General features: G+C 39.0%; 1 protein-coding gene across 2 annotated transcripts in view; it reads left to right on the top strand.

The window, feature by feature from the left end:
* The window catches only part of DCX (doublecortin), a 155,859-nt gene that overhangs the window by 11,972 nt on the left and 115,910 nt on the right, over positions 1-27,977 (top strand). For both annotated transcript variants that reach the window (XM_056125749.1, XM_056125750.1), the window contains exon 3: positions 580-920. In XM_056125749.1, the coding sequence (XP_055981724.1) occupies positions 580-920 (341 nt within the window). The remainder of the gene's footprint in view (positions 1-579; positions 921-27,977) is intronic.

Consider the following 27,977-nt stretch of genomic DNA (forward strand, 5'->3'; position numbering starts at 1 on the left):
GGATATGCCAGGTCCCAGTTTCATTCCTGGCACGATATCCTTGCCTCAGTATCACTGGATAAAGCTCTGGAAGCTCCCACCCACTAATATCTATGTTTCCTGGGTAACTCTCCACCAAAGGGTCATAGCAGCTCCCATCCCCCAACACTCATGTTAAACAACCTGCCCAATTGGTAAGGAACCACACTTCTTGGGAAGTTTCCTTCCCCTGCACCTGAAGAAATACAGACATTACAAAAACTTCTAGATGATAACAAATTTCTTAAAACTAACATAGACATTTCTATTTGTTATATTACACTTATGTTTGTTTATTATTCTTAAGATACCATAGTTTTATGGGATTTTTCAACTAGATATGCCATTGTTACAAAGAATGTTTTGAACCAATGGATTACTTGCTCTCGACTTTGAATGAACCAAGCCATTAGAGAGCCCAATATGCAATTGTACCTAATGTTGGTGATTATCACCATTTTCTCAAAGACCTACTTTAAGGTCAGTGTATATTAGCTTGGTTAGAACAGTCTATATATATAACCTGCTATTTAGCTAATCTATGCTTATTTCTTCCCTTAGGGGAAAGCTATGTCTGTTCCTCAGATAACTTCTTTAAAAAGGTGGAGTACACCAAGAATGTCAATCCCAACTGGTCTGTTAATGTGAAGACATCTGCTAATATGAAAGCCCCCCAGTCCCTGGCAAGCAGCAACAGCGCCCAGGCCAGGGAGAACAAGGACTTTGTACGCCCCAAGCTGGTAACCATCATCCGTAGTGGGGTGAAGCCTCGGAAGGCTGTGCGTGTGCTTCTGAATAAGAAGACAGCCCATTCTTTTGAGCAAGTCCTCACTGATATCACTGAAGCCATCAAACTAGAGACCGGGGTTGTTAAAAAACTCTACACTCTGGATGGAAAACAGGTAAGTACTTTTTGTTTCAAATCATTCCTTTTCTCCTTTATTCTAAATCCTTGCATGACCATCTTATACTTCAGACATCCTTTCCAGGTTGTAGGATCTTCCTCCACATTTTACTATCACCACCTGAGAGTATTAGATGTCTCATTGGGCAGGAGATGGGGAGTTCTCAACAGACAAAATGATGGATCAGGAATCTGAGGCTTTGAAATTTGACCTACTTAAGTAGATAGGTCTCTTAGCTTCAGCTTCCAGAGCGGCTAAGAAATATTATAACCTAATTCCTTCATATTCATGTGAATTTAGCTATGACATGACGTTACCTTGTTTGTTAACGCATGTGACTGGAAATGAGATTTGTCTGCTCATTTCTTCATTGATACTCTCATGTCAGGCTTCATTCTCCATTCTTGTGAAAAAAAAAAAGTTGAAGTGACCTTAAGAACCTATGAAAGGAATAAGATGTATGTATGGAGTGGGGTGGGGGGGGCGCATTTTGGTGCTGTGCTTGCCTCATATGAGACCACCTTTCTCTTGCTCACTTTTCCCTGATATCGCTGTATTAATTTGGCTTCACTGATGGTTTGTGTGAGAAAGAGACTATTTCAGGATACTAAAATTAGACCAATAAGATGTTGCCATCTGCTTCCCTCCAAATCAGGTACTTTATGTCATTGGTTACGCTACTAAAGTGCCACCTATATTAATATCCGAGAAAGAATGTAGCCAGGCGTCTCCACCAGACAGATGCATCATTCTCTTAAGCATAGGGAGCTGTAAATATATGACCCAAAAATGTTCCAAGGGAATTGGAGCAGTGGCTGGTTCGGTTGGCTCTAAAGAAGGATCCTGGTCCCCCATTAGAAAAGATAAATGCGGATTATTATCAGTCCATACTTTATGCATCTTAAAATACCTTTGCTGTTTGAAAAACAGTGTAAATTCTAAAATTAAAAATTAAAAAGAGGGGGCCAGAGAGGTCGTACATAGAGTAGGGCACTTGCCTTATACACAACATACACCGGTTTGATCCTTAGCATCCCATATGATCCCACGAGCTTGCCAGGAATGATCCCTGAGCTCATAGCCAGGAGTAAGCCCTGAGCACAGACAGATTTGGGCCCCAAATATTTTTTAAAGATTAAAATACTTCAGAATGGCTGATGAGCACCCAAATGTAGGCCCATGGTGCCTGCTATGGTTTCTGACCTTTATACAACATTTTAAGTTTCTGGGATAACTCAACCCATATACTTGGATATGTTGGTAAATGTATGTCTTCTATCTTGTTTTAGCCATTTATATAGTTTCTTTGGGAAAATGTCTACTTATATCTTTGCCAATTAAAAACCGAGTGTCATATTAAGTTACGTTTTATATATTAGGGATACAAGCACTTTATCATATATGTGATTATAATTATTTTCTTTCAGTGGCAGATATCATCTGATATTTTAGAACCTATTGTAAGGTTTTAACAGAAGTTTTATTTTTTTATTTTATTTATTTTTTCTACTTTCTTTTTAAAAAAAGTTTTATTAGTGAGACACCATGAGGTACAGTTGTAGACTTACAAATTTTTGTGCTTGGGTTTCAGTTATACAATGATTAAATACCCATCCCTCCACCAGTGCCCATTTCCCACCACCACGGATCCCAGTATCCCTCCGACCCCCCATCCCCCTAATCCCACTCTGCCTCTGTGGCAGGGCATTCCCTTTTGTTCTCTCTCTCCTATTGGGTGTTGTTGTTAACAGCAGTTTTATTTTAATTCAGTACTGGTTTTTCTTCCTTGATCTTTACTTTTTATTGATATTTACTTTTTACTGATATTTATTTTTACTGATACTTACAGAGTTATTAATAAATGAGTTTTAGGCAAACACGTTTTCTTTTTTTAAAAAAAATTTTATTAGTGAAACACCATGAGGTACAGTTGTAGATTTACAATTTTTTGTGCTTGGGTTTTGATTATACAATGATCAAATACCCATCCCTCCACCAGTGCCCATTTTCTACCACCATGGATAATATCCCTCCCACCCCCATCCCCCCCATCCCACCCTGCCTCTGTGGCAGGGCATTCCCTTTTGTTATCTCTCTCCTTTTGGGTGGCAAACACGATTTCAACATCAATCCCATCACTGGTGTCAATTTTCTCCATAAATGTCCCCAGGGTCTCTCCCACTCTGCCCCACAGCCTGTCTCTTTAAAATATACTCTTTAAAATTCAGATTATTGTAGTAAGTTTGGGTCTTATCTTTTAGTATTCTCTCTCTCTCTCTCTCTCTCTCTCTCTCTCTATATATATATATATATATATATATATATATATATCACTGTTACTGTCCTCCCGTTGTTCATCTATTTGCTCGAGTGGGCTCAGTAATGTCTCCATTGTGACACTTGTTACTGTGTTTTGGCATATCGAATACATCATGGGTAGCTTTCCAGGCTTTGCCGTGTGGGCGAAATACTCTCGGTAGCTTGCCGGGATCTCCGAGAGGGGTGGAGGAATTGAACCTGGGTTGGTCAGGTCGGCTGCATGCAAGGCAAATGCCCTACCTGCTGTGCTATCGCTCATATATATATATATATATATATATATATATATATATATATATCACTTCTGTTGCACCTATGTGCCCTAGACTGCTTACCCCTGTCCCTACTACCTGCTATCTGCCTTTTCTTATCCCCCCATATGTTTCTTTCCTTCTGTGTCTTTCTCCTTTCTATAGCCTGGGGTCAAGATACTCTAGGTATATATACACTCTGATACCTTGCATTTGCCAATCCTGTTAATCAATATAACAGAAAGAAGTGAGATCATACGCTATTTATCCTTATTCTGATTTCACTTAACACGATGTACTACACTTATATCCAAGACACAGCAAATTGCATGATTTCATCATTCCTTTCATCTACATAGCATACCAGTGTGTCTACACACACCCCATATATATGTATATATTACCTTTATTATCATTTATTATCAAATATATGATCAGCTTATCTGTCTTTGGATACCTCGATTGATTCCATATCTTAGCAATTGTAGTAAGTGCTACAGTGAGCAATGTTATCTATATGTCCTTTCAAATGAATGATTTTGTGTCCAAGAAGTGGAATTGTTGGTTTATATGGCATCTCTATTCTTATTTTTCTGAGAAATCTCCACACAGTTTTTCTTGGGAGAATAAACCAGAAATATTTACACCAACAATGGATGAGAGTTTCTTTACACCACAATCCCGCCAATCAAGATTGTTTCCAGTTTTTTTATATGTTCTATTATCACTGGAGTGAGATGATATTCATTGTCATTTTTATTTTTTATTTCCCTGATAGTAGCTGATGAGCCCTCTCCAAGCGCCTAGTGGCCATCTGTTTGTGTTCTTCAGAGAAGTGTCTGTACATTTTCTTTCCCATATTTTGATAGGGCTATTGGATTTTTTGTTCTTGATATTTGTGAATTTGTGTATCTTGGATATTAACCCTTTACATGATGAGTGAAAATACTTACTTCCATTCTATTGGTTTTATTTTAGTTTTATCCTGTGTTTCTTTTGTCATGCAGAAACTTTTGAATTTGATGGAGTCCCATTTGTTTATTTTGTTTCTGTTGCCTTTGCCAACGGAGTCATATCATTGAAAACACCTTTTTCCCCTTTTCAAACTTTATTGAAACACCATTATTTGCAAAGCTGTTCATAATACAATCCTTTCAGATATTCAATATTCCAACACCAATCCCACCACCAGTGTTACCTTCCCTCCCCCAATGTCTCAAGTTACCTACAAATCCACTGCCTTCCCCCTTAGAGGGCACACAATAGTTTATTTTATATTGATTGTTACAGCATATATCTTACAGTGGTTTTGCTAAAGTCATTATCTGAGGATATGATGAACTACTTGGTGCTAGTTGAGCCTTTTCTGCCATTGCTTTTGCTCACTGAGCTTAGTGGGTTTATGCATGGCTTTCCTCTCTAATTTTCTGTGGTCCTATTGGGCTGTTAGTACTAGAGACTTAGACTACCAGGATAGGTTCCATTGAGGCTTTTCTCCAAGATCCATCAGGGGTCAGGCTATTTAAATTTGAAGAGAAGTGTGTGTGGGAGGTGGAGCTCTGGGCACTCCAACAGGTCAAGGACTTGGCCTGTCATATCCTGACAAAGTGATCTGGGTCCAGAGATCTGGTCTAACAGGTTTGGCTCGATGGCAGCTTCTCCCAAAAAACACTTTTGTGGTCCAAATCTTGGAGCACTCTGAAAATATTTTCCTCAGTGGATTCTATGGATTCTGGCCTGATCTCAAGTAAATTCAATACCTTTTAGCTATTACCTCCTCCCATACAATTTTCATTTATTTTATCCCTAGACAACAAATAGTACACTTCCTGTAAGTAGCTGCCTTTTCAGGACACTTCATATAAATGAATCCTACAGTACAAGATCTTTTGTGACTAACTTCTTTTAATTATTATAACGTTTTCAAGTTTTACTGAGTATATTTTCATGTTATGTGTTGTAGGGTGTAGTTTCACTTTATTTCACTTTAATGGGGGAATAATATTATTTTGTATGGCTATACCACTTTTATCTATATGTTCATTGGTGACCCATTGGTGGACATTTGAGTTATTTGCATCTATTGGCTAATATTAATAATACTGTCATAAACATTTGTGTATTAGTCTTTATGTGATCATTATAGTTTCTTATCTTTTTAGTGGACTGGAGCAGGTAAGGCATTTGCCTTGCAAGCAGCCAATATGGCCAACCCGAGTGCGATTCCTCCACCCCTCTCGGAGAGCCTGGCAAGCTTCCGAGAGTATCTCACTCGCACGGCAAAGCCTGGCAACTTCCTGTGAAGTATTCAATATGCCAAACACAGTAACAACAAGTCTCACGATGGAGATGTTACTGGGCCCACTCAAGCAAATCAATGAATAACGGGAGGACCATGACCGTGATCTTTTTAGTATATACCTAGTAATAGAATGGGTGGGTTCTACTTTCTCCTGTTCCCTCACCACCAAATCCAAGTTCCTGAAAGATTTTGAAGGTTTATTAACAAATTGAGAGACTTTTCTGTGGAGAGATTCATCTCACAGTTCTTACCTAAATAGTGTAAAAGGAAAGACAAATGTTCTTTTGACATTTTTTTTCTTGAAGCCAAGACGAATATAAAGAGACCATTTTTCTTTTTCTTTTTATCTATTACCATGGCCCTTCTTACTCTCCAGAATCCTAAATGTTTTCTAGAAAGAAGCAACATCTCTGGTGGAGAGTTAGAAAAAAAGGTAAGGTGCTTGCTATACTTGTAGTCGACCCTGGTTCAATCCCCTTCACCATATATATAACCCCTCTACCATGCCTGGAGTAAGCTCTGAGCACCACCAGGTGTGTCTCCAAAACCAAAACAAAAATTGAAATTATAAAAAATCAGAACCAATGTTCAGTACAAAGAATCACTGATTCTCCCTAAATCACCAAATTTCCTCAATTTAAAAAGAGCATACCAAACTGGACTTCTAAAGTCTAAATCCATTGATTTTTCCTAGACTTAAAATATTTTAATCTTGCATGCAGCCAACATGGCCGACCCGAGTTCGATTCCTCCGCCCCTCTTGGAGAGCCCGGCAAGCTACCGAGAATATCTCGCCCACACGGCAGAGCCTGGCAAGCTCCCCGTGACGTATTCGATATGCCAGACACAGTAACAACTAAGTCTCCAATGGAGACGTTGCTGGGCCCGCTCGAGCAAATCGATGATCAATGGGAGGGCCTTTACCTTTACCTTACCTTTATTTTCTTTTTGAATTTAGTATATACCTGAAGCCCTTGACAGTTACTCCCAGCTATGTGCTTGGGGGTTCACTCTGGTCTATGCTTAGGGAACAAGTTGGTTTTCAGGATCAATACTGGACCTCCTTCATGGAAAACGTGAGCTCAGACAATTGTACTGTATCCAGTCCCCCAAAACTTTTGTTCATAGTACCATAGATTCTTTTCTCTCCTAGACTCCTGAGAAAAAATGGCTTGAGTAAAGGGAGACACATTAGTTTCATACCATTATACCGTTGGTTTTCCACCAGGGTAATTTTGATTTCCAGGGGTATTTGACAATGTCTAGAGACATTTTTGGTTCTTATGACTGGGGGTGGGATGCTTCTGTCATCTAGTTGGCAGGTGTTAGATACTAGCAAGCATTTTATAATGCAGAGGTAATAGTTTGCCACTGAAAAGAATTGTCTGGCACCAAATGCCAACAATACTATGCTTGAGCAATTGTACATTACAGAATAAAGTGCAATCAGGCATGACAGAAGATGAAGCTGATATAAATTCAAGGGCAAGATTTAGGAATAATTTTGCAAACTGTTAAGAATATTGGATGTTATCCTGTAGAGATAAAAGCCAATAGAAGTTATTAAGCACAAGAATAATGGGTTTTAAATTTTGATTAGTGGACTTCATCATTTTTAATTTGAAGAATACAAATCCAGCATTGAAGCAAAATTAGAAAGCTATGTGGTTGCAGAGAAACAATAGAAGGTTAATAGTCATAGAAAAAGATAGGCTATTACTTAAGGTGGGGTAGTATAGCTTCCTTGCCAGTTTGAGACTCTATTTACTAATCCCTATTGCTGTGGCTGAGTAAGGCTCTCCACAGTACTACCAGAAACAAAGAGGAAAACAGATCCAGGTAATATTAGAGAGGTAGGAAATTGAAGAGACTAAGAATTATTTTAATTCAGTTTTCTATTTCTGTGTAATAAATTACCACATACATAACGCCTTAGAGCATCACTCTTTTATCATTTCAGTTCAAAGTTGCACTATGGTTGGCTAGGATATCATTAAACCTATAATCAATGTGTTTAATGGGTTATGCTCATATCTAGAACCTTGAGGGACAAATCCAGTTCAATGTCATTAAGGGGATTGGGCAGAAACCAATTCCTTGGAGCTATAGGACTGTTGTCCTTGCTGATTGTCAACTGGGAGTGTTGTAGTGGCCACAGAGGTACTTGTCCTCAAACAGTCAAAAATGAAAGCAAGAGACCAGATAGCAAATGGCTGAATTCAGTAAATATTTTCTTTATGGAAAGGCAAAGGAGAGAGTAAGCCAGTGAACCTCTCACATTATAGGTGGGATCTTCTAAAGGAGTATTCTGAAAAAAGGCTGAAGTCCTTCCACATTTATACTTTTTCAATAAAGGTGGGTAGGTAACCATTTCTTTACTGTGATCCAAGAATGGGGCCATTAAACAGGTGAGAGGATGCTGAGGTAATTATCTTCTGGATCGAGCAGTATCTAGCTCATCCAGTTTATCAGGCATCACCAAGACTTCTCTGCAATATTCAATACTGGGTAATTCCTTTTTGTAAGGGCCATATCCCCAATCTTATCCTTCCTGCTCTCCCTCTTTTCTCTATCAGGAGCATTTTCAACTTTTAGAAGCTACCCACGTCATTTTTTTTTTTTTTGCTTTTTGGGTCACACCCAGCCGATGCTCAGGGGTTACTCCTGGCTCTGCACTCAGAAATCACTCCTGGCGGTGCTTGGGGGACCATATGGGATACTGGGAATAGAACCCAGGTCGGCCACATGCAAGACAAACGCCATACCCGTTGTGCTATTGCTCCAGCCCCATCCCATGCCATTATTTTATGGATTTTTCCATCTTCAACCCAACAAGAGTTGATATTATCTTCTCTCATGCTTAGAATTTCTCCAAATGTCCTATGGTACTCAGGGCTTGCTTCTGGCTCTGTGATAAGGGATCAATTCTGGCAGTGATCATAAGACCATATGCAGTTCCAGGATTAAAATCTACGTCAGCTGCATGCAAGGCAAATGCCTTATGACCTGTATTAACTTCTCTGGCTCAGAAAACTGCTTTTAAACACTCATATGAAAAGATTGTCTCCATCTGGTTATTTTTCCCTGTAGTTAACCTAAAATCAACTAAACACTAATCTTGATTACATCTGAAAAACATACCTTTTTCTCATGAGGGTTGATATATAATACATACAGGTTACAGCCTTACTTCAGGGTAGGAGATTATGCAAGAGCAAAGGTCATTCTTAGAATTCTGCCTGCCATACCTGATCAAGGGGATGGTTTAGGTGATTTATATGAATGTAGAGTAGGGCCAGTCAGTGAGTTAAGGGAAATCCTGAACAAGAAATAGAACTTAGAATAATGAATTTGTAGTACCTCTCTGCATACACTTAAGTGAACACTCAAGAAGATAGTGGTATGTTGTTCTAAAATACCCAGTGAATGCTCTGGATAGAAACACTGATTTGGCAGTAATCTACACAGGATGGTAGTTAAAATTAGGTAAGTAGATGAACTAATAAATTTGCATTTGAAAAGTTATTCCAGTAAAAGACCTTGGAGGGCAATTTGCAATAAAGGGTGAAGATTAGAGAGAAACCCAGGGTTTGTGGGAGACAGCCTTGGAGAACTAAATGAAGACATTTCCAGATAAACTAAGACAATGGTTTGAAGACTGTGCATCTGTGTCAAATGTAGCACTGTCCTCCCATTGTTCATCAATTTGCTCGAGTGGGCACCAGTAACATCTCACAACAAATTGTGAGACTTGTTGTTACTCTTTATGGCATAGTGAATACGTCACGGGGAGCTTGCCAGGCTTTGCCGTGCAGGCGAGATACTCTCGGTAGCTTGCCGGGCTCTCCCAGAGGGGCGGAGGAATCGAACTCGGGTCAGCCATGTTGGATGCGTGCAAGGCAAAAGTCTTACCTGCTATGCTATAGCTCGAGCCCCTGTGTCAAATGTAGCAGACGAAATTTATTTATGATGAATATTTACATATTTACCCTGTAAAATTCAAGTGATATGCCTCATTATTATTGCTGGAAAATAGGAGCAAAAATCTCCCACAGGCTAGAAAGCAGAGCTGGCGAAGTTAGACCTGCTGAGCTTTCTAGGCAGATGGAGCTGTGACTGAAACACGCTATAGGATTTTGAGGATTCTTTGTAGCTCCCCATGCTTCAGACCTATCACAATTTATCTATCTAGTGTTTCATTTCTCACTGAGTTTTACTCTTTGCTAGCTTTTGAGTATTGTGAAAATTCCTCTCACTTGCGGGCAGTGTAAACCCTTCCCTCACGCAGGGATTACACATGAAAGGATATTCGCCAGCTCTCTGGGCAGATCTCTCTTGCCTCCGAAGTTCAGTGCTCTCGGGTCGATTCTCCACCTGGGTCGGCTTGTTGCCTTGAATGGACGAAGGAAGAATGAAGGCCAAGCTGGTTGCTGATTAGTTGCCATTTATTCAATCTCTTGTCTCTCCCAGCTCTCTCCAACCCTCTCTCTCTCTTTCTCTCTCTCAATTCTTTCTTCCAGCTGTCTCTGTCTCCTCTCTCTCTGCTGTCTCTGAAACCGTATCTCTTCTCTCCTTCTTCAACCCCTACTCTCCTTCAATCAATCTTCTCAAGCACACCTCCCCCACCACGCCTCTCTACAGAAGCATGATCAAAAATGTTTTTTCAGTCTTCCCGACCACCTGCAGCCCACAAGGGCAAAACAGCCCTTAAGGTGTGTTTCTCCTCTCCTTAGACCTGCAAGTTAATTAACATCTTTAATTCTACTTCCTAATATTTACCATTCTGTATGAATACAGTAATAGACACTTTTAGGCTTATAGGGTGACTCTCCTGGGGACATCTCACCACAGACTCAAACTACAATGCTCAGACTGGATCAATAATTCCTAACCCCAGCAGGATCCAAATTTAGTTATTACTTTTGGATCATGACAGAATTTGTCCATGACAAAGCTCTTTTATTTATTTATTTATTATTTAATTTTATTGAATCACCATGAGATAGTTACAAGCTTTCATGTTTGGTTTACAATCACACAATGATCAAACACCCATGTCTCCACCAGTGCACATTCCCCACCACCAATATCCCCGGTATATTCCCCCTTTCCTACCCTCCCCCTACCTCCATAAGGTAAAAGGTAAAGGCCCTCCCGTTGATCGTCGATTTGCTCGAGCGGGCCCAGTAACGTCTCCATTGGAGACTTTGTTGTTACTGTGTCTGGCATATCGAATACTCTCGGTAGCTTGCCGGGCTCTCCGAGAGGGGCGGAGGAATCGAACTCGGGTCGGCCATGTTGGCCGCTTGTAAGGCGAACGCCCTACCCACTGTGCTATCGCTCCCCTACCTCCATGGCAGACAATATTCCCCATACTCTCCCTCTACTTTTGGGCATTATGGTTTGCAATACAGACACTGAGAGGTTACTATGTTTGGTCCTTTATCTGCTTTCAACACACATCTCCCATCCCGACCGATTCCTCAAGCTATCATTTTCTCAGTGATCCCTTCTCTATTTCAGCTGCCTTCTCCCCTTTGCTCGTTAGGCAGGCTTCCAGCTGTGGAGCAATCTTCCTATCCCGTGTATCTACTATCCTTAGGTGCATAACCAAGCTCTTAACTTATAGTTAAGCATTAGGGTACTTTGGCCAGGTCCATTTTGATGCCAGGGTAGCTCATAGCTCACGGCTTGCCCTGGGTGCATCTAGGCCCTCTTTGGGACCTTGCTTTTGGGGATCTAGGAAGTAAGGGAAACTGAGGCTTAAGTTGAGAGCAGATGTCCAGGAGGTAATATTATCTGGAGTCAATCAACTCTCAAGCCTCAGGCTTGTCTTTTTAATTGTCTTCCTATTGTATAATTAAAATCCAAGCACAAAAATTTGTAAGTCTACAACTGTACCTCATGGTGTTTCACTAATAAAAAATTTTAAAAAAAAGCAATTGCTCTGAAATAGCTAACCATGCAAAGGACATGAAGGAGAAGAGAAAGACAATATTTACAAGTCAGAGTCTGGTCAGGAGACAAAGGTAATTGACAGGTTGGGGGACAGTCAACAAACACAAGCTCCCAGCGGCCAGGGAGGAAGGGCAAACCAAAGTTATACTACATGGTATATGATTAGTATGATTAGAAAAATGCCCTTCCCATGTGAATGTTCATATGTATGCATTTTAATATGCAGAGCTAACTCCAGATGAGGTAGAATTCTCTTTTTGGATCTAAGTTTCTCAGGGACATGAGAAATTCAGGGACACGAGAAATTCATTTGGTAACGCTCACAAACCAATCCTCTCTATAATATTAGCTCCTATCAGTCTATAGTGAATTGTTATGTATAATTTAATCAAATATTCTGTTCAAATAATTTTAATAATCTTTATAGTAAATTTCCCTCTTGGATAAAGACTCAAGAATCCTCTCTGAAGAAATCTGCTTTTCTTTTGTTTGCTTTTGGGTCACGCCTGGTGATGTGTAAGGCTTACTCCTGACTGCACTCTGGAATTACTCCTGTGTGTTCAGGGGATCCTATGGCATGCCAGAGATCAATCTCAGGTTGGCCACATGCAAGGCAAGCACCATATCCACTGTATTATTGCTCCAACCCCTGCTTGATTTTGCTTAATCCAGTATACCCCAAGCTTTCCTGAACACCAAATTCATTTATTTATTCATTTATTTATATTAGTGAATCACCATGAGGTACAGTTGTAGACTTACAAACTTTCGTGCTTGGGTTTCAGTTATACAATGATCGAGTACCCATCCCTCCACCAGTGCCCATTTTCCACCACCAATGATCCAAATAGCCCTTCTACCCTCCACTCCACCCCCCCCCCCGACCCCACCTCTGTAGCAGGACATTCTCTTTTGCTCACTTTCCTTTAGGATGTTGTAGTTTGCAATAGAGGTATTGAGTGGTCATCCTTGAACACCAAATTTAAACAACAATGACAACAACAGCAAACTATGACAATATAAGAGATTGCATTTGGGAATCCATGGTCTATGCCTTGGGTATTTATTTGTATTTTAATTCGAAATTCATGAAAAGATTGAAAAAAGAAAAGAATGTGATTAGAAGTAGTGGAGTTAAAAGCCTTTTTCTTCACTCTACAGGAACCAGAAAAAAAACCTTTAATAATCCAAAAAATTATAAAGGGAAAAGAAAACAGGTACCATTATCCATTTGACAGGGGTGATAAACTGAGGCTGCAATGCCTTTGTAGGTACAACATCAGTAATAGCTGCAAAGGTAACACTATTCAGATTGAGAGTTTTTGTCTCTAATAAAGACTTTTGGGGGTAGGAGGTTGGGCCATACCAGGTATTATTAAGGACTTACTCCTAACTTTGTGCTCAGAGACCTTTCTAGCAGGCTGCTGGGTTCCAGGCATTGAACTCACATGGAGTACGTGTCAAGTGAGCACCCTACCTGTTGTACTATCTCTCCAGCACCTATAATAAAGACTTTGAAGGAAAATGCAGAAACTGGTCAAGAAGTGAGAGTTTTTAGCAGATGTTTCAAGAGGTCCCTTTTCCCAAATGTTGTAAGAGATAAAGAGAATAACCAATGGCCAAGGATACTAAATGTTGACTTCTCTAAACCACAGTGGTAAAGAACCAGGGACAATTCCATTGCCAGTTTCAAAACCTGATTTATTATATAGATATATAGATTTATTATATATATTTATTTTATATATAGATAGGGCTGGAGTGAAAGTACAGTGGTAGGGCTTTTGCCTTGTGCACAGCCAGCCCAGCCGAGCCAGGTTTGATTCCTCCGCTCCTCTCGGAGAGCCCAGCAAGCTACCAAGAGTATCTAGCGCGCATGACAAAGCCTGGCAAGCTACCGTGACGTATTCAATATGCCAAATACAGTAACAACAAGTCTCAAAATGGGACGTTACTGGGCCCACTCAAGCAAATCGATGAACAACAGGAGGACAGTGTTTGTTTGTTTTTTTATATATAGATTTATTTCACTATATATCAGTACTGCAGTCTCACTGGAGGAATCAGACAGGTTTACTTATTAGACCTAACTGCCATAAGTGCTTGCCATTGAAGTAGACTGCACGCTTTCCATTGCACCAAGTCCATGCTTTTCCAGCTGGCAACAATTTGGCAGCCCCCTAGGGGTCTGAATGCCTTGCCCAGCATGATAATATTCCTTAAAAGAGATTTGAGCCAGAGACCATTACCTCCTGCAGACTCTTTGTGTCTGCATAAGCAAGTCTGTACCTTCCTTTCACTTAAGTACTGGGTGTTTCATCTGATGACGTTGCATATAAATATTTATACATCAGGACATTTCTGGTCCTTCTCACCAGATACATTACACATCTTAATAAGCTCTGCAAGGCATTCTCTGGCAGCCTTTGCCTCCACAAGTTAATGTGGTAGTTGATAGGTGAACTTCCTTCTGCTGTTTGCAAAGATGAAGCCTTGCCTCGCTTGAAGTTTCAAGTTTTTGGCTTGCTGCCTGCTGGGAATTAATGTTTGTGCTTTCCCTAGGACTTCACTGATTAAAAGGATCTATACTTTAGATTGCAGGACTAGCTGAGATATTTATGGTTGCGCTATGACTTTTGTGGGCTCTGGGCACTTACTGCATTTTTGTGGAACTCTGCACAAAATAATATCACAGTGTTGATATGAATAGAAATAGATTAATATTATATATTTAAGTATTGCATTCAAAGTAAAAGGGTTTTTCAAATTTTAAAAGAAATTAAATAATTTTCGTGGGTCTGTGAAAGTATTCTGGGCATGGAGTCAGGGAGATAGCAAAGTATGTGTGCTTGACCCTGGTTAGGTCCCTTGAACAACATGGTCCCAAAGCATGTGTAATCCTAGAGGCACCTGTGCATAAATAACTAAGTGCTGGGTAGCCAGGTGAACTTCCAGGGTTCAAATAGCACCATAAATCTGGGACCTAGCACCAAACCAATTGACAGTTTAGCTAAAAGGCCCCTGAGCACCCTAAGCATTTTTAGGAGGTTCCAAAAACAAAAAAATATTCTGGGCTGATAGGCCTACTGTACCTAGTGAATACTCATCTTTGAGTATTAATAGGCTGCTTCCTGGTCTAATGCTGCAGGCTCATGTGAACTAAACAGTGAATAAAAGTGCTCTGACTGAGGGTTCAGTCCAATAGTGAGGTAGCTTCTTAGGCATATCAACTAATAATTGAGAAGTACCAAGTAATACTCAGACTGTAGTTTAGTTATATTTTACCCAGTCTACAAAACATGAGGAAACAGCATTTCCTTTGCCATGGTGGACTCAAAATTGGGAATAAATATATGTTCCTCCTCTGCATCTTCAAAGAGACACTTCTGAGACTGAGAACTGGGGTCATTTATTTCCAGGCTGGAACTGCTTCTGTCATTTGGCTTATGGGTCTGCACAAAACATCTGAGCAAAGTAGGTATGAAAGTTGATTAGCAGTGAAGTGGCTTACTTCAGCCCATCCATTAAAAAAACACATGTTTGGGGCTGGTTTAAATCCAAATACACTTTTAATGGAGATAAATATACACATTTCTTTCTCAACACCTATCCTATTTTTTTCTTAGCAGTAGCCACACTACCTGGAATGGGGCTCTAAATGGTTTGGCTGCCACATGGTTTGTTATCTTTACCAATAAGCCCCACCTGGAAGTTGGTGGTGTTGGAAATTTAGAATTGGGCCTAAACTAACATATAAGAGAATTTAAGGCAAGATAAATCCTCTCAGAAGCTTCACTATATACAGTGTACCTTGCTTTGAGAATTTTCTCCAACAGGGACTAGGGCTGAGACTATAGAGACAATAGCTATTACCAAGAAAGCAAAATATTTATATCCTCCCTTATATGGTGTAACAATCCTGGCTCTGATTTAGTAAATCGAGTGGTATGGATTTAGGCTGCTCCACGGGGACCTTGCTGAGACCTTGAGGTCAGATTGAGCAATCTCTTTCCCTCCCTTCTTTGAAAGTAAAAAAAATAATGTGATTAAATCAATATTTGCTCGTCCCACAGCTGAATGTGGCTTTGAAAGAAGACCGCCTCTGCTCCATACTGCCCTCACGCTTGTCAAGTCCTAGTCTGAAAGAGAACAGAATAGGGTGGGGCAGCTGGGTTTGTGTGTCTAACACATACAGCATGAATACGAAGACACAGATGCTGGAAATCATTGCACAAAAGGCAGAACTGATGAAATACTATCCAAAAGTCATCAGAGAGAAGTATAATTGAAAAGAATTAAGGTTGATCAGTTTGCAAAACTCCCTTTGGAGTAGAAAGAAATTGATTTTCCATTACTCACAGTATATTAAATCAAGGGTTAAAAAGCTAAGTTTTTAAAAAGGGGAGAAAATATACAACACAGACCATGTGACACCACAAATCCTGACATATTTGTTACATGGCCTGTGTTTACCAGGGTTCCTCAGGGGAAAATAAAAGCAAACGCTATAGGGTGTTCGTCTGTGTGTGTGTATGTGTGTGTACAGAGATTTAAGATATAGGTTCAGGTAATTGTGAGGGCTGGCAAATCTAAAATACTCAGAGTAGGCTAGAATACTAAAGAAAAGTTGAGGATTCAATCTGGAGTTTGAAGGCAACTTCAAACTGTTACAGGCTGCAACAGAAAATTCTTGTAGGGCAAGAAGGATAATACAGGCATTAAGGTGCTTGCCTTGCACATGACCAATCCCAGTGAAATGCATATGGTTCCCTGAGAAATAGGCCCTATGCTGGGTGAGGCCTAACCCTCACCTCTTCCCTGCCCACCAAACAAAGAAAAAAAAACATGTGCAACTCCAGCAAAAGAGGAAGGAAGAAACAATGGAAAAGAGCTTTGGGCAAGGGAGTTAGTCTCATGCTCTGCCACTACTGAAGTGCTAACTTTGAGTAAACAATTGCCTTTCTGAATCTATTTCTGCTTTTGTACAATACCCTTACTGTTTTTTTTTCTACAGAGCAAACGTTATTTGCGTTTTAGTTCTTTCTATACTTAAAGTTCTTTGATACTACAACTTTAATCTGGAAAATACTAAAAGGAGATGGTTATAGCCTCCTGTTATTCTAGAAATGACGCTACATTGACAATAGTACCAGAAATCAATAAAGTTCAATGATCTGTTACAGACATCATTAACAAGGTACCCAGTTTTTACAGTTATTAGTGGTTTCCTAATAGGAGTTTCTACTAAAGATAACTAACTCATAGTTAAAGTCTTTGTAATCATTAAATAAGAGAAAGCTCTATTATTTGTAAGCTATTGTACCCTTTGGAACACTCTATAGTAAAGTACTAGAAAAGAAATTCTTGTCTTGAAATGATATTTAGAATCTTGTTAGAAAAACACACACCATAACTAGAATACATTCTTGAATCAAAAACTATCGAAAGCAGAGTCATTGGCTCATTCATAGATATATTATCAGGGTCTAGAAAAATGTCCAAGGCATGGAATATTATATATATAGGATATATATAATAAATGAATACAGAGTATATGACTTGCTAATGATTACTAAAGGAATGCATGCACACCGTAGACCAGGACCAGGAAACAGCTAATTTGGAAGTCCTTTCAATGCTAGAGAGGACAATGTGAGTTCAGCAGAAGTATCTAATAGCCTAAGGGTGATTTAAAATTTTTTTTAATTGATTCACTGTGAGGTACAGTAACAAAGCTTTCATATTTGAGCTTCGATCATACAGTCATCAAACGCCCATTCCTTCACCAGTGCACGTTTTCCACCACCAAAATCCCCAGTATCCCCACACATACATTCCACACCTCCCCCTGCCTGTGTGGCAGACAATTTGCATAACACTCTCTTTCTCTACTTTAGTTACCTTTGATATTTCTAAACCAGTCCCACCACCATGTATAGCTGCCGAAAAGGCAATGCTAGGCAATGTGTTTTGTATTGCTTGTTGTGGGTGCAATATATTGTCGAGCAGAGCTGCTGCGCACTCTAGGAATTCTAAAATTTTAATAATTAGGGTCTGAAGAGATCACTGCAGCAAGTTGCTTGGGTCCGAGATTCGTTTGTTTGTCTCTGGATCAAGGCCATGTGGGATCTTAAGTAGACGGTGGCCGGATGTGGCGTCATCTCAGAGTCCCATCAGGGTGGGGGGAAGGAGAAGGGCCTGCTCCTCCCCTGTCCTGTGAGGCCTGATGTTTGCCGCCACCGTCACTTGTACCTGGAGCTTTTCACTGACTTCTAGAAAATGATGCCTGCCAGGGCTCCTAGAGGGCAGGTGGAGGGATGCACCTGCCCCCGTCTGGAGTAGCCCAGCAGGAATGGCCTATTGCAAAGTCCAGGCCATCTCTGCAGCAAGTTGCTCAGGTCCGAGATTCGTTTGTGTGTTGCCTAAGGGTGTTATTTTTGAAATGCTTGATTTCTAGAAATAAAAGTAAACAGAAAAACTCAGTTTGGAAATTAGGTCAATTGAAGGCTGTCTAAAACATAGTTATAGACTTTTACCTTGAAAAATATAGGTCGTATCTACCATAATTAGGGGCACTGGTGATGGGAAATGACCACTGGTGGAGGGATGGGTGTTGGAACATTGTATGACTGAAACCCAACATGAACAAACATGAAACTTGTAACTTCGTAACTTTGCAACTTTGTAACTGTGAGGCTCAGCGGTGATTCAAAGAAAAAAAACCTCAGGGGGCCAGACTGAGTAGGGTACTTGCCTTGCAAGCTGCTGACCTGGGTTTGATTCCCGGTATTCCATATGGTCCCCCAAGCACTGCCCTCAGTGAGCCCTGAGTGAAAAGCCAAAAGTAAGTCCTGATCTTTGCCAGGTGTGGTCCCCAAACAAAACAAAACAAAAAAAATCAATTCTGTTTTTGTAGCCTTGGCAGGTACATTGCAAATGTGTTGTGGATGTGATAAAAGCCTGTCAATTTCTTATAGCTTGCATTTATCATAGTTCTCTTTAGTTATCAAGCTTTAGCAGACATTCCCTTGGTGAATGCTCAAAGAACTGAATTGAGTTGTAATAATAATACCTAATACCTGACTTGTACTTCATTATCTGATTTAATTCTATTCTCTGATTGTAACAACCACCTTGGGAGATAGTTTGAGTGATATGATTGTTTCCTTTTGATAGACACAGAATCTCACATATTCAGAAAGTGAAGGAACTTGCTCAATGTTAAAGAACTGAGGCAGAGACAATTGCAGAGACTTAGATTCAAACACTTTGACTCTTAAATCTGTGCTCTTTCCTTCGTATCAAGCTGACTGATTAAAGAAAAATTTATTTCAGATATTCATTACATGCTAATTAGATAACTACAGGCACAGATATAAAACTTGTCTTTAAAAATGTAAATATGTCCAATTTTTATTCATTTGCTTGTGTAAAGCATATAGCAATATAGAAACTGTCAAAAAGCCAAAACTAAGCATTTCTGTTTGAAATTTATCTATGTAAAAAGACTTATTGACTATTGGCAGGCAGCATATTTCAAGAATGAAAGGTATGAATTGGATAACTACAATAGGAAACCAGAAAATATTCTTTCATTATTTAAATACCTTCACAATGTATTATTAACAAGAAATTATCTATTAATACAAGCTAAAGTTTGCATGACACATGACTCATACTTAATAAGTGGGTATCAAATTTCAAATTTGCATAGTCAGTGTTACTAGGATTTATAAAATAGATACATCCTATTCATAAGTATATGCTGGAGAATTCAATATTTTGCTTGAACAGACAAAACTGAAGTATAAAATATGTTTTATTTCTAAAGGGGATATTTTATTTTATTTGGACCACACCTGAGTATGCTTATGGATTACTCCTTGCTCCCTGCTCAGGGATCACTCCTAGCAGTGCTCAGGGGACCATATGTGGTGCCAGGAATCAAACCTGGTTGGCCACATGCAAGACAAGTGCCATACTGTTGTACTCTCTTGCTCTGGGCCATAGAGGATATTTAAAAATAGGTTTTTGACAATCTTTACTTCATATAATAAACAAAGGCTACCTGACTGGGTCTTGAGGGCAATGCTGCATTCTACCATGTCACCTTCCCAAAGCCCTCTATAAAAAACACACATGAATAATGGGGTTAGAGCAATGGCATAGTGGGTAGGGCATTTGGCTTGCATGATGTTGATCTAGATTTGATCCCTGGCACCACATATGGTCTCCTGTGTTCACCGGAAGTGATCCCTGAGCAAAGAGAAAGAAGTAAGTTTTGAGTACCGCTGAGGATCTGCTCACCCCCCCTCCCTAAAAAATAGTACACCAAGACTATTACACACTGATAATTCTCCTTCGCTCAAAATTCTGTTTAAAGCCCTCTCCCTTCCCCACTGATTTATGCTTCCTTGGTTCTTTGATTTAAGATTGTGTTCTATCTAACCCTTTGCATTTAGTTGTGTTTACCGAAGTATTTTTTGATTGAGGAAACAAATATTTCAAACTTCTAAGTTCAGTGATAGTAAATATATAGTTGAAAACAAGGATGTCAAATTGGCACAGTAGAAAATTAGTATTGTTCTGGCTGGGGAGATAGGTCAAAGGGTTGGAGTGCATGCTCTTGCATAATGTAACCATGATGGCAGCCTGGAGTGATAGCACAGTGGGTAGGATGTTTGCTTTGCATGCGGCCCACCCGGGTTCAATTCCTCCCTTCCTCTCAGAGAGCCCCGCAAGCTACGGAGAGTATCCCGCCCACACGGCAGAGTCTGGCAAGCTCCACGTGGCATATTCGATATGCCAAAAACAGTAACAGCAAGTCTCACAATGGAGACGTTACTGGTGTCTGCTCGAGAAAATCGATAAACAACAGGAGGACAGTGCTACAGTGCTACAACCTTGATGGCATGTGACCACTTCTGCTCTCCAGAACAAGCACCACATCACTGGGGCCTAGCAAAATCTTATTTGCCTATCGCTCAAAGCGGTCTCTTAAACTTCTGGTACTGCTGGGGAGGACCTAAATACTTATTGATAATAAAGGGGTTAGCCATGGGGAGTACAAGGATGAATTACTTTCCAGAATACATCTAACAATACTGTTACATCATTTATATAATTAATATTTAATGTATTTTTTTCTGTATATTTTATGGCTACACCCACCTATGCTCTGGGCTTATTTACTCTTCCTATCTCTGTGCTCAAGAGTCATTCCTGGTGGTGTAAAAACCCATTTAGAAACACTAAGGATTCAGAACAGCCAAAGAGTCTTACAAAAGAAGAAGAAAGTAAAAGTACAAACTTCAGAATTTTGAAAATTAACACAAGATTGCAGTAATCAAAACAGTATGGTACTGGCATAAAGACAAACTTGTAGGTCAGTGAAATAAAATCTCAAGTCCAGAAATAAACTATCATATTTATAGCTAACTGGTTTTCAAAATGAGTAGCAATACAGTTCAATAGGGAACGAATGGTCTTTTGAAAAAATGATGTTGATAAAACTGGGTGTCCATGTACAAAACCAAGTAAATAAATTAATTCAAACCTGCTTATCTTACCACATAAAAAATTAGTGGATCATAACTTGGAATGTGGGTCAGTTGTATAGCGTCTAACTTGCATGTGTAAGGTCTGGGTTTGATTTCTGGCACTCCTTGGTCCTTTAAAAACTACCAGAAGTAAACACCTCAGCAATTCCTGCCCCCAAATCAAAATTAATTAAATATGTAAATGTAAAAGCAGATATTATGAAACATTTTAGAAATAAATGAGAGAATATTCTATACTTTATACTAAGCAATGATTTTCTTAGATAAAACAAAAACAATACAATCAACTGAAGAAAAAATAGGAAAATTGGATTTAACCTAAAACTTTTTGAGTTCCAAATTATACCAAAAACAAAGTCTAATACTTAGAAGCTGTACATTTGATTAGGGCTTTGATTTTAAAATATATATTAAGAACAAATAAATCAATAGTAAAAGGGAGCAAAATGTACAGGTGATTAAAATAGTCCTTTTTCCAAAGAAGTTATACAGATGACCAATAAAATTATGAAAAGATATTTGGCATCAGGGAAATGCAACTTAAAACCACAATGAGGACTGGAGTCACAGTACAGTGAATAGGGCAGTTTCCTTGCATTATGATGGCCAGGACTCAATTGCCAGCATCCCAACTCAATGGTTTCCTGTGCACAACCAGGAGTAATTCTGAGGGCAGAGCCAGAACTAACCCCTGAGCATTTCTGGATGTGGCCTGAAAAGAAAACTATAACCACTTTGTGCCTACTAGAATGTCAATAATCAAAAAGACAAAAAATAATCAAAAAGCTAGATTGACAAGAGGTTAAAAGAGGTATGGTGAAATTGAACCCTCACAAAACTCTCAGTTGATGAAATTGTAAAATAGGCATTCATTTTGGACATAGAAACATACTGTTACAATATAACCCAACAATTCTGAAACATTTAGGTATTTGGTCTTCAGATACATTTAGGTTAAATTTAAGAAAATGCAAATATCTATCTACAGAAAACCATGCAAAAGTTTATAACACTATTCACAAAGCCTAAAATGTGGAATCACCTAATTGCCTTTCAGCGGATGAATGGGTAAACAAAATGTGCTACACTCATTCAATATAATATTTTTCCGTCATAAAAAGCAATAATGTACTAATGCATACTATAACAATAGAAATTTGGAAAATATTATTTTAGATGAAGGAATTTAGACAAACAACAAAACATTATGAGTTCATTTATATAAAATGACCAAATTAGGCAAATTTATAGAGATAGAAAGTAGATTAGCAGTTGCTTGAATTTATGCAGTTTGGAGAGAAATTAACAGTAACTACTAATAGGTATGGAGTTCCTTTTGTTGATGGGAATGTACTAAAATTGATATGATAATAATTACATAATTTAATAAATGAAGAGCCATTTAAATACATACTTTTAAGCACAAAATTTCCAAGTTGTCATATAGAATGACAGAAATAAACTAAATATATAGAAGAACTAGAGATTAGAACCAGAAGAAGTAAAACAGCTTTTCTGCTAATGAAGAAGCAAAAGTGGATATAGATGCAGCTGTAGTATAGTAATGGAACAAGCCAGTGATGCCCAAAGAAAGAAACTGAGACATTACCCAACTGGACTTATAACATTGGAGGGTGGTGAACTGTTATGAAAAATTGGGTGAGTAGCATAAAAGCTGTTATTTTAACACACATTTAAAAAGCACTTTGTGTCAAAAGGTACAATAAACCAGTATCTTGCAGTTTTGTATATGGATTCCACCCAACTAATGAGTTTGTTCAAAATGTAAACTTCCTGACCTCTACCTCATACCTTCTAGATTTGATTTTCGAGAATCTGGTCCTGAGATACAATAAGTGCTAATGTTTAAACTCCATTTTGCCTTCTTCAGAAGGTTCCTTGCTATCCCAAACTAGAGCGTTTCTATTTGGCATGCACACACTTTTCTATTTCAAATAATGTTAACAGTGTTCCCAGCCTTTCAAAATAACTTATTAAATCATAGTAAATAAGGTTATTCTACTTTTGGACAGTCAAGGGGCGGATTCTCAACACTGACCACATATTGTAAATACCTGTGGTACGCTTTAATAAAACTGCAGGAAGTTAGGTCCTTCCATCTGTATTTGTGTGTGTGGTGCTAGGGAACAAACCTAGGTCTCATTCATTGAAGGCATGCACTTGGCTACTGAGTCACATTCCAAGCCCATCTCTATTTTTCAAATGCAGAATGGAGTATATGAAGAAATAGAGAAACAGCGAGAGTGTGGGACGAAGAAGGGAGAGAAGAGAGAGAGGAGGGGAAGGAGGAGGAGCAAGAGAATGAGGAGAAAGGTGTTAAATTTTTGAAGACACATATTAAGTATTGATATTCACACTGTCAAAGAATAAAGACTATGTGCATGGCACAGAATATTTAACAACTCTGAGAGGCATATTCATTCCCACACCCCGCCCCCAGTCCACCCATTTTCATACACAGACTGGTAGAGCAGGTGGAGGTGACAGGAACTTGAGCCCAAGAAGCCTGATTTGGCAATTGACTCGCCATAGTAAGGGGCTTTGATTTCCGCTGATTTTTTTTCTCACTGGAATATAGTATTAGACCCAAAGACAAAGCTTAGATTAATGCAATCCCCACCCCACCATTCTCCTGGCTTCATTTCTATAAGTTATGCTTTTAGCATTGCAAGTCTGGCAGCTGCAAGGTCTGGTTGCTAGGTAACAATTTCCCAGCACAAAGAATCCTCAGCTGGGAAGGTCAGGTCTGTCAGTGTGAAACAGCTGTACAGAATTTTTATTTGTCTTCCCTTGTTTTGGTTAATCATAGGGCATGGAACCAGAATCAAACTTTTCAGAGAAATGAGAAATGCTGGAGGGTATCCGTTCAGCTGCTGTTACTCCTCGCCCACCCCTTATCCCCCGCTCTTCAAATCACATCTTTTCTGGCTTAATAGAGGCCCAGTAAATCCAAAGGCTGCAAATCCAAAGGCAGGAGGTATAGGTCTCAGGTGTTACTTCTACAGCTTCTGGGTGGGAAGCCATGATTTAAGAAGATAACACTCTTCCTTCAAATTTACAGGAAGTATCTTAGGATTTTTGCCACCAGATTAAATACAGAATAATGGTCAAATCTGAGTTTCAGATAAACAATGATAAATTAAAATTTTACTAGATAATTTACAAAATATGGTAACCCCACTTTATATCGGTACACTATCTATACTGATATGGTATAGATTTTGTATAGGTTTGATGTCAAAAGAGTAATAGAACTCGAAGAAGACCAGATTGTATTGTTGTTATGAAGGATTAAGCCTCAGTCATGACTTGGCAGTAATTCAAACAGTGTGCCAAAGGTGAGAAGCAGTTTTATAAAAAGTAATGCAGAGACAAACTCCATTTCTATCACTGTTACCAGGTTGAGTTACCATCTCAACCTGGGTGCCATGCTCTGTGATAGAAAACATAGAATTGGTGGGGAGGGCTGGATTGATAGTAAAATAGATAGAGTGCTCGCCTTGCATGTTGCCAACCTGGGTTCTGTACCCGGCAGCCAACATGGTCCACCCAGCACCATTAGGAATAATTCTTGAGTGCGGAGCCAGGAGTTACTTCTGTAATTACCAGGTGTGGCCAAAAGCAAAAAAAAAATCCCCATAGAATTATAATGAACTGTATATGATATAGCTTAGTGTCAAAGCACAAGAATTGAATATGTGAGTCCTGTGTTCACTATCTAGCACTACACCATGCATAAAAACATACAACACACAGAATTGAAAATCTGGGGACTTAAGCTGTAGGACTTGATTGTGATCCAAGGCATCATATATCTTTAAGGTCTTATCTGTCTTTTCTATGCCCTAAATTGCTTAGTTTAGAACAATGTATTCAAAGTGCTCCCTTTTAATAGCATCAGAACCTTCTGAGATTTGGTTAGAAATGCAGATTAAAAGAACCTACTTCACACCTAAATCAGAAACTCTGGCAGTGGTGTCGTGCAATATGTATCTTAACACATACTTACACATGACTGTCTTGTGCTCTTATATTTAAGAAACACTAAGCTATAGAACCTGTAAGGGTGTTGAATTCATTGGTTCTGTTTACTTTTTGGCAATTTCAGTGGGCAACTTGTCATTTGAAATGCTCAGATCTCATCATTTCTACCTTTCTCAGAAAAATATTCCATAACAGTTTTGTATGGACTTTATTACACAACACTGAAATGTCCCTGATTTTTACACCTTGATGTGTCCTTATAACCTCTCCTATTTTCGTACACTCCCTGACTTCCTCAGTCAGCTTTTGCAAGAGTTTCCAAAGTCCAATTTGTTAGCAGGCCACTGTTATATGAAAGTTTCTGCAACGGTCCGCAATGCCTTAACATATTTCATCTCACCACTAGACAAATGATTCTATGTGCATTTGGTGTTGCTATGCAGGAATGCCTTCAATTCTGATATTTCCTAGAAACCTGTTTTCAAAAGCCCATCTCCCTCCTGATTCATTGTTAATTCTATAGAAAATTATGCACCCCACCATGTTGTCTACATAATTATCTTTTTGCAAGATAAAGAAGAGTAATGAAGAGGAGATAAGTGAGAATCTAATGAACACCACACCCGGTTACTTGCAATGGGTGACATCCAGCGTTATCCTTGGTGCCGAATGTGGTTGTGGATTCAAGCATCAGAAAGCTTTGGGAAATATCTGCAAGGGAGGGGTATCTGGATTGCTGTAGTTGTCTGTCCTTTATTTTATCTCCCACTGGAGACAGCCTAATGAATTTGATAAACAAATCATACTATTTATTCAAGATGACCAGGGCAATTATGTTGTTTTATAAGTCAGTGCTTTTCTCTGGTGCCTTTCTAATGGACTAGTAGAGAAAGCCACTTCTATATGGGGTAATTATATTTTGTTCTAATGGAGCGAGCTTGCTCTATGCAAAGTGTGTGTTTTCTTAAGAGCAATGAAGAGTCCCTCTTAAATACAACTAACTGTTAAGAATAGAAAGATATGGAGTTAGCATTCAAAATCATAAAGTCGTACTCAAGTCATCTTAACCATAATGCATCCTTAAGAGTAAGAAAAAACAGTAATCATACCAAGACTACCATAAATTTTTTCTTAAAGCTATTCTGGGATATGTTCACCTGAGTGGTAGATAGTGGGACACACATAATTAGAATTGATTAGCCAAATACTTATACTTTTTTCAGCCTTGTCCACTAGACTTTGGCTTTCTTCACCTCCCTTGAGTTCTCATTATGAGAACTCCTCTGTGTCTATAGTGATGTAGTGCTAACATTGGCATGTATCTCAAATTTGGGGATAAAGGAAACCAATATTATTCTAAGAAGACTGGGTTTGTCTAGGAGAGCACAAAGTGATATATATATATATCTAATTGCAAAATTTTCACATTAAATTATATAATATGATCCTAAGTAAGTTAGTAAACTTCTTTGAGCCCCAGTTTTATCATCTGTAAAAGGGCACAATAAGTTATTAGATACTATATGAATAGTTAATATGTCACATACTGGTCAAACTTCACAAATCTCTCTTACAATTACAAACAGTTGTTAGAATATGCCTGGTGCATAGTAAGCACTCATAAATAGAATGCAATAAAATTATCATTGATGGGTCAAAGAGATAGTTCAGTGGGTAAGGTACTTGCTTGCCTTTCATGCTTCTGACTCAGGTTCAATCCCTAAGACCTGCCAGGAGTGATCCCTGAATGCAAAGCCAGGAGTAAGCCCTGAACACCCCCATGTGTGGCCTGACTCCAATAATATTGCTATTATTATTGATTAATACAAATATTTTACCTCAGTTGTGAGGCAATATTTGTTCATTTAGGTAGTGCTTGGTAGATCAGATTCTCTTGCTATCTAGGCACTGACACTGAATTTTGTTAGAATGTCTAACATAAGTATCCCAGAAAGAGTATTTATTCCCACAAAATAGGGGAAATTCAACAAATTTCTTTTCATTTATTGACTCAACAAGCACCATTTTTGTGTATGAATAACCCTGAATGAAGACAAGAACTATTTCTAATATAGTAGACTCCTTAGATTAAAAGTTTAAATATCCACACAGGCAAACTCTTATTTTGTGTATGGGGACACACCTAGCAGTGCTCAAGGATACTTCTTGAGGGGGGCCGGGGGACCATATGTGGTGCTGGGAATCCCAGGTCAGCCATCTGCAAAGTAAGCAGCATACTACCTGTTGTTCTATCTCACCAGCCCCCAGGAAGGCAAGCTCTTGTGAACTAGTACTGGGAAGTCATTGCTGGTTAACATTCACAAAAATTTATCTATTTTATGGAATCAGGAGAAAAACAATTTATTACACCTTAAACATGTTCTGTGTATTCTTATAGCTGTTAATGAGATGCTCAGTCCCTCTGGGGTAAGAAGGATAATGGTGGAAAGGCCAGCCTGGCTGTAATTCAACCAGAAGTCCCTTAGATACCTAGTGGTAACAAATCACAATACTGATTACCCTGGGGACAATAAATTTATGGGGGTTGTGATAATGCAACATTGGCTTTCCTAATAGAGAACCTTATTTCATTGTGTTATCAACTTTACTCTATTGGCAAGGGTCCCTTGAATGCTGACATCATCATCACCCCAGGCAC

Source organism: Sorex fumeus, unplaced genomic scaffold, assembly GCF_029834395.1.
Source record: "Sorex fumeus unplaced genomic scaffold, SorFum_2.1 ptg000058l, whole genome shotgun sequence".
NCBI lineage: Eukaryota > Metazoa > Chordata > Mammalia > Eulipotyphla > Soricidae > Sorex > Sorex fumeus.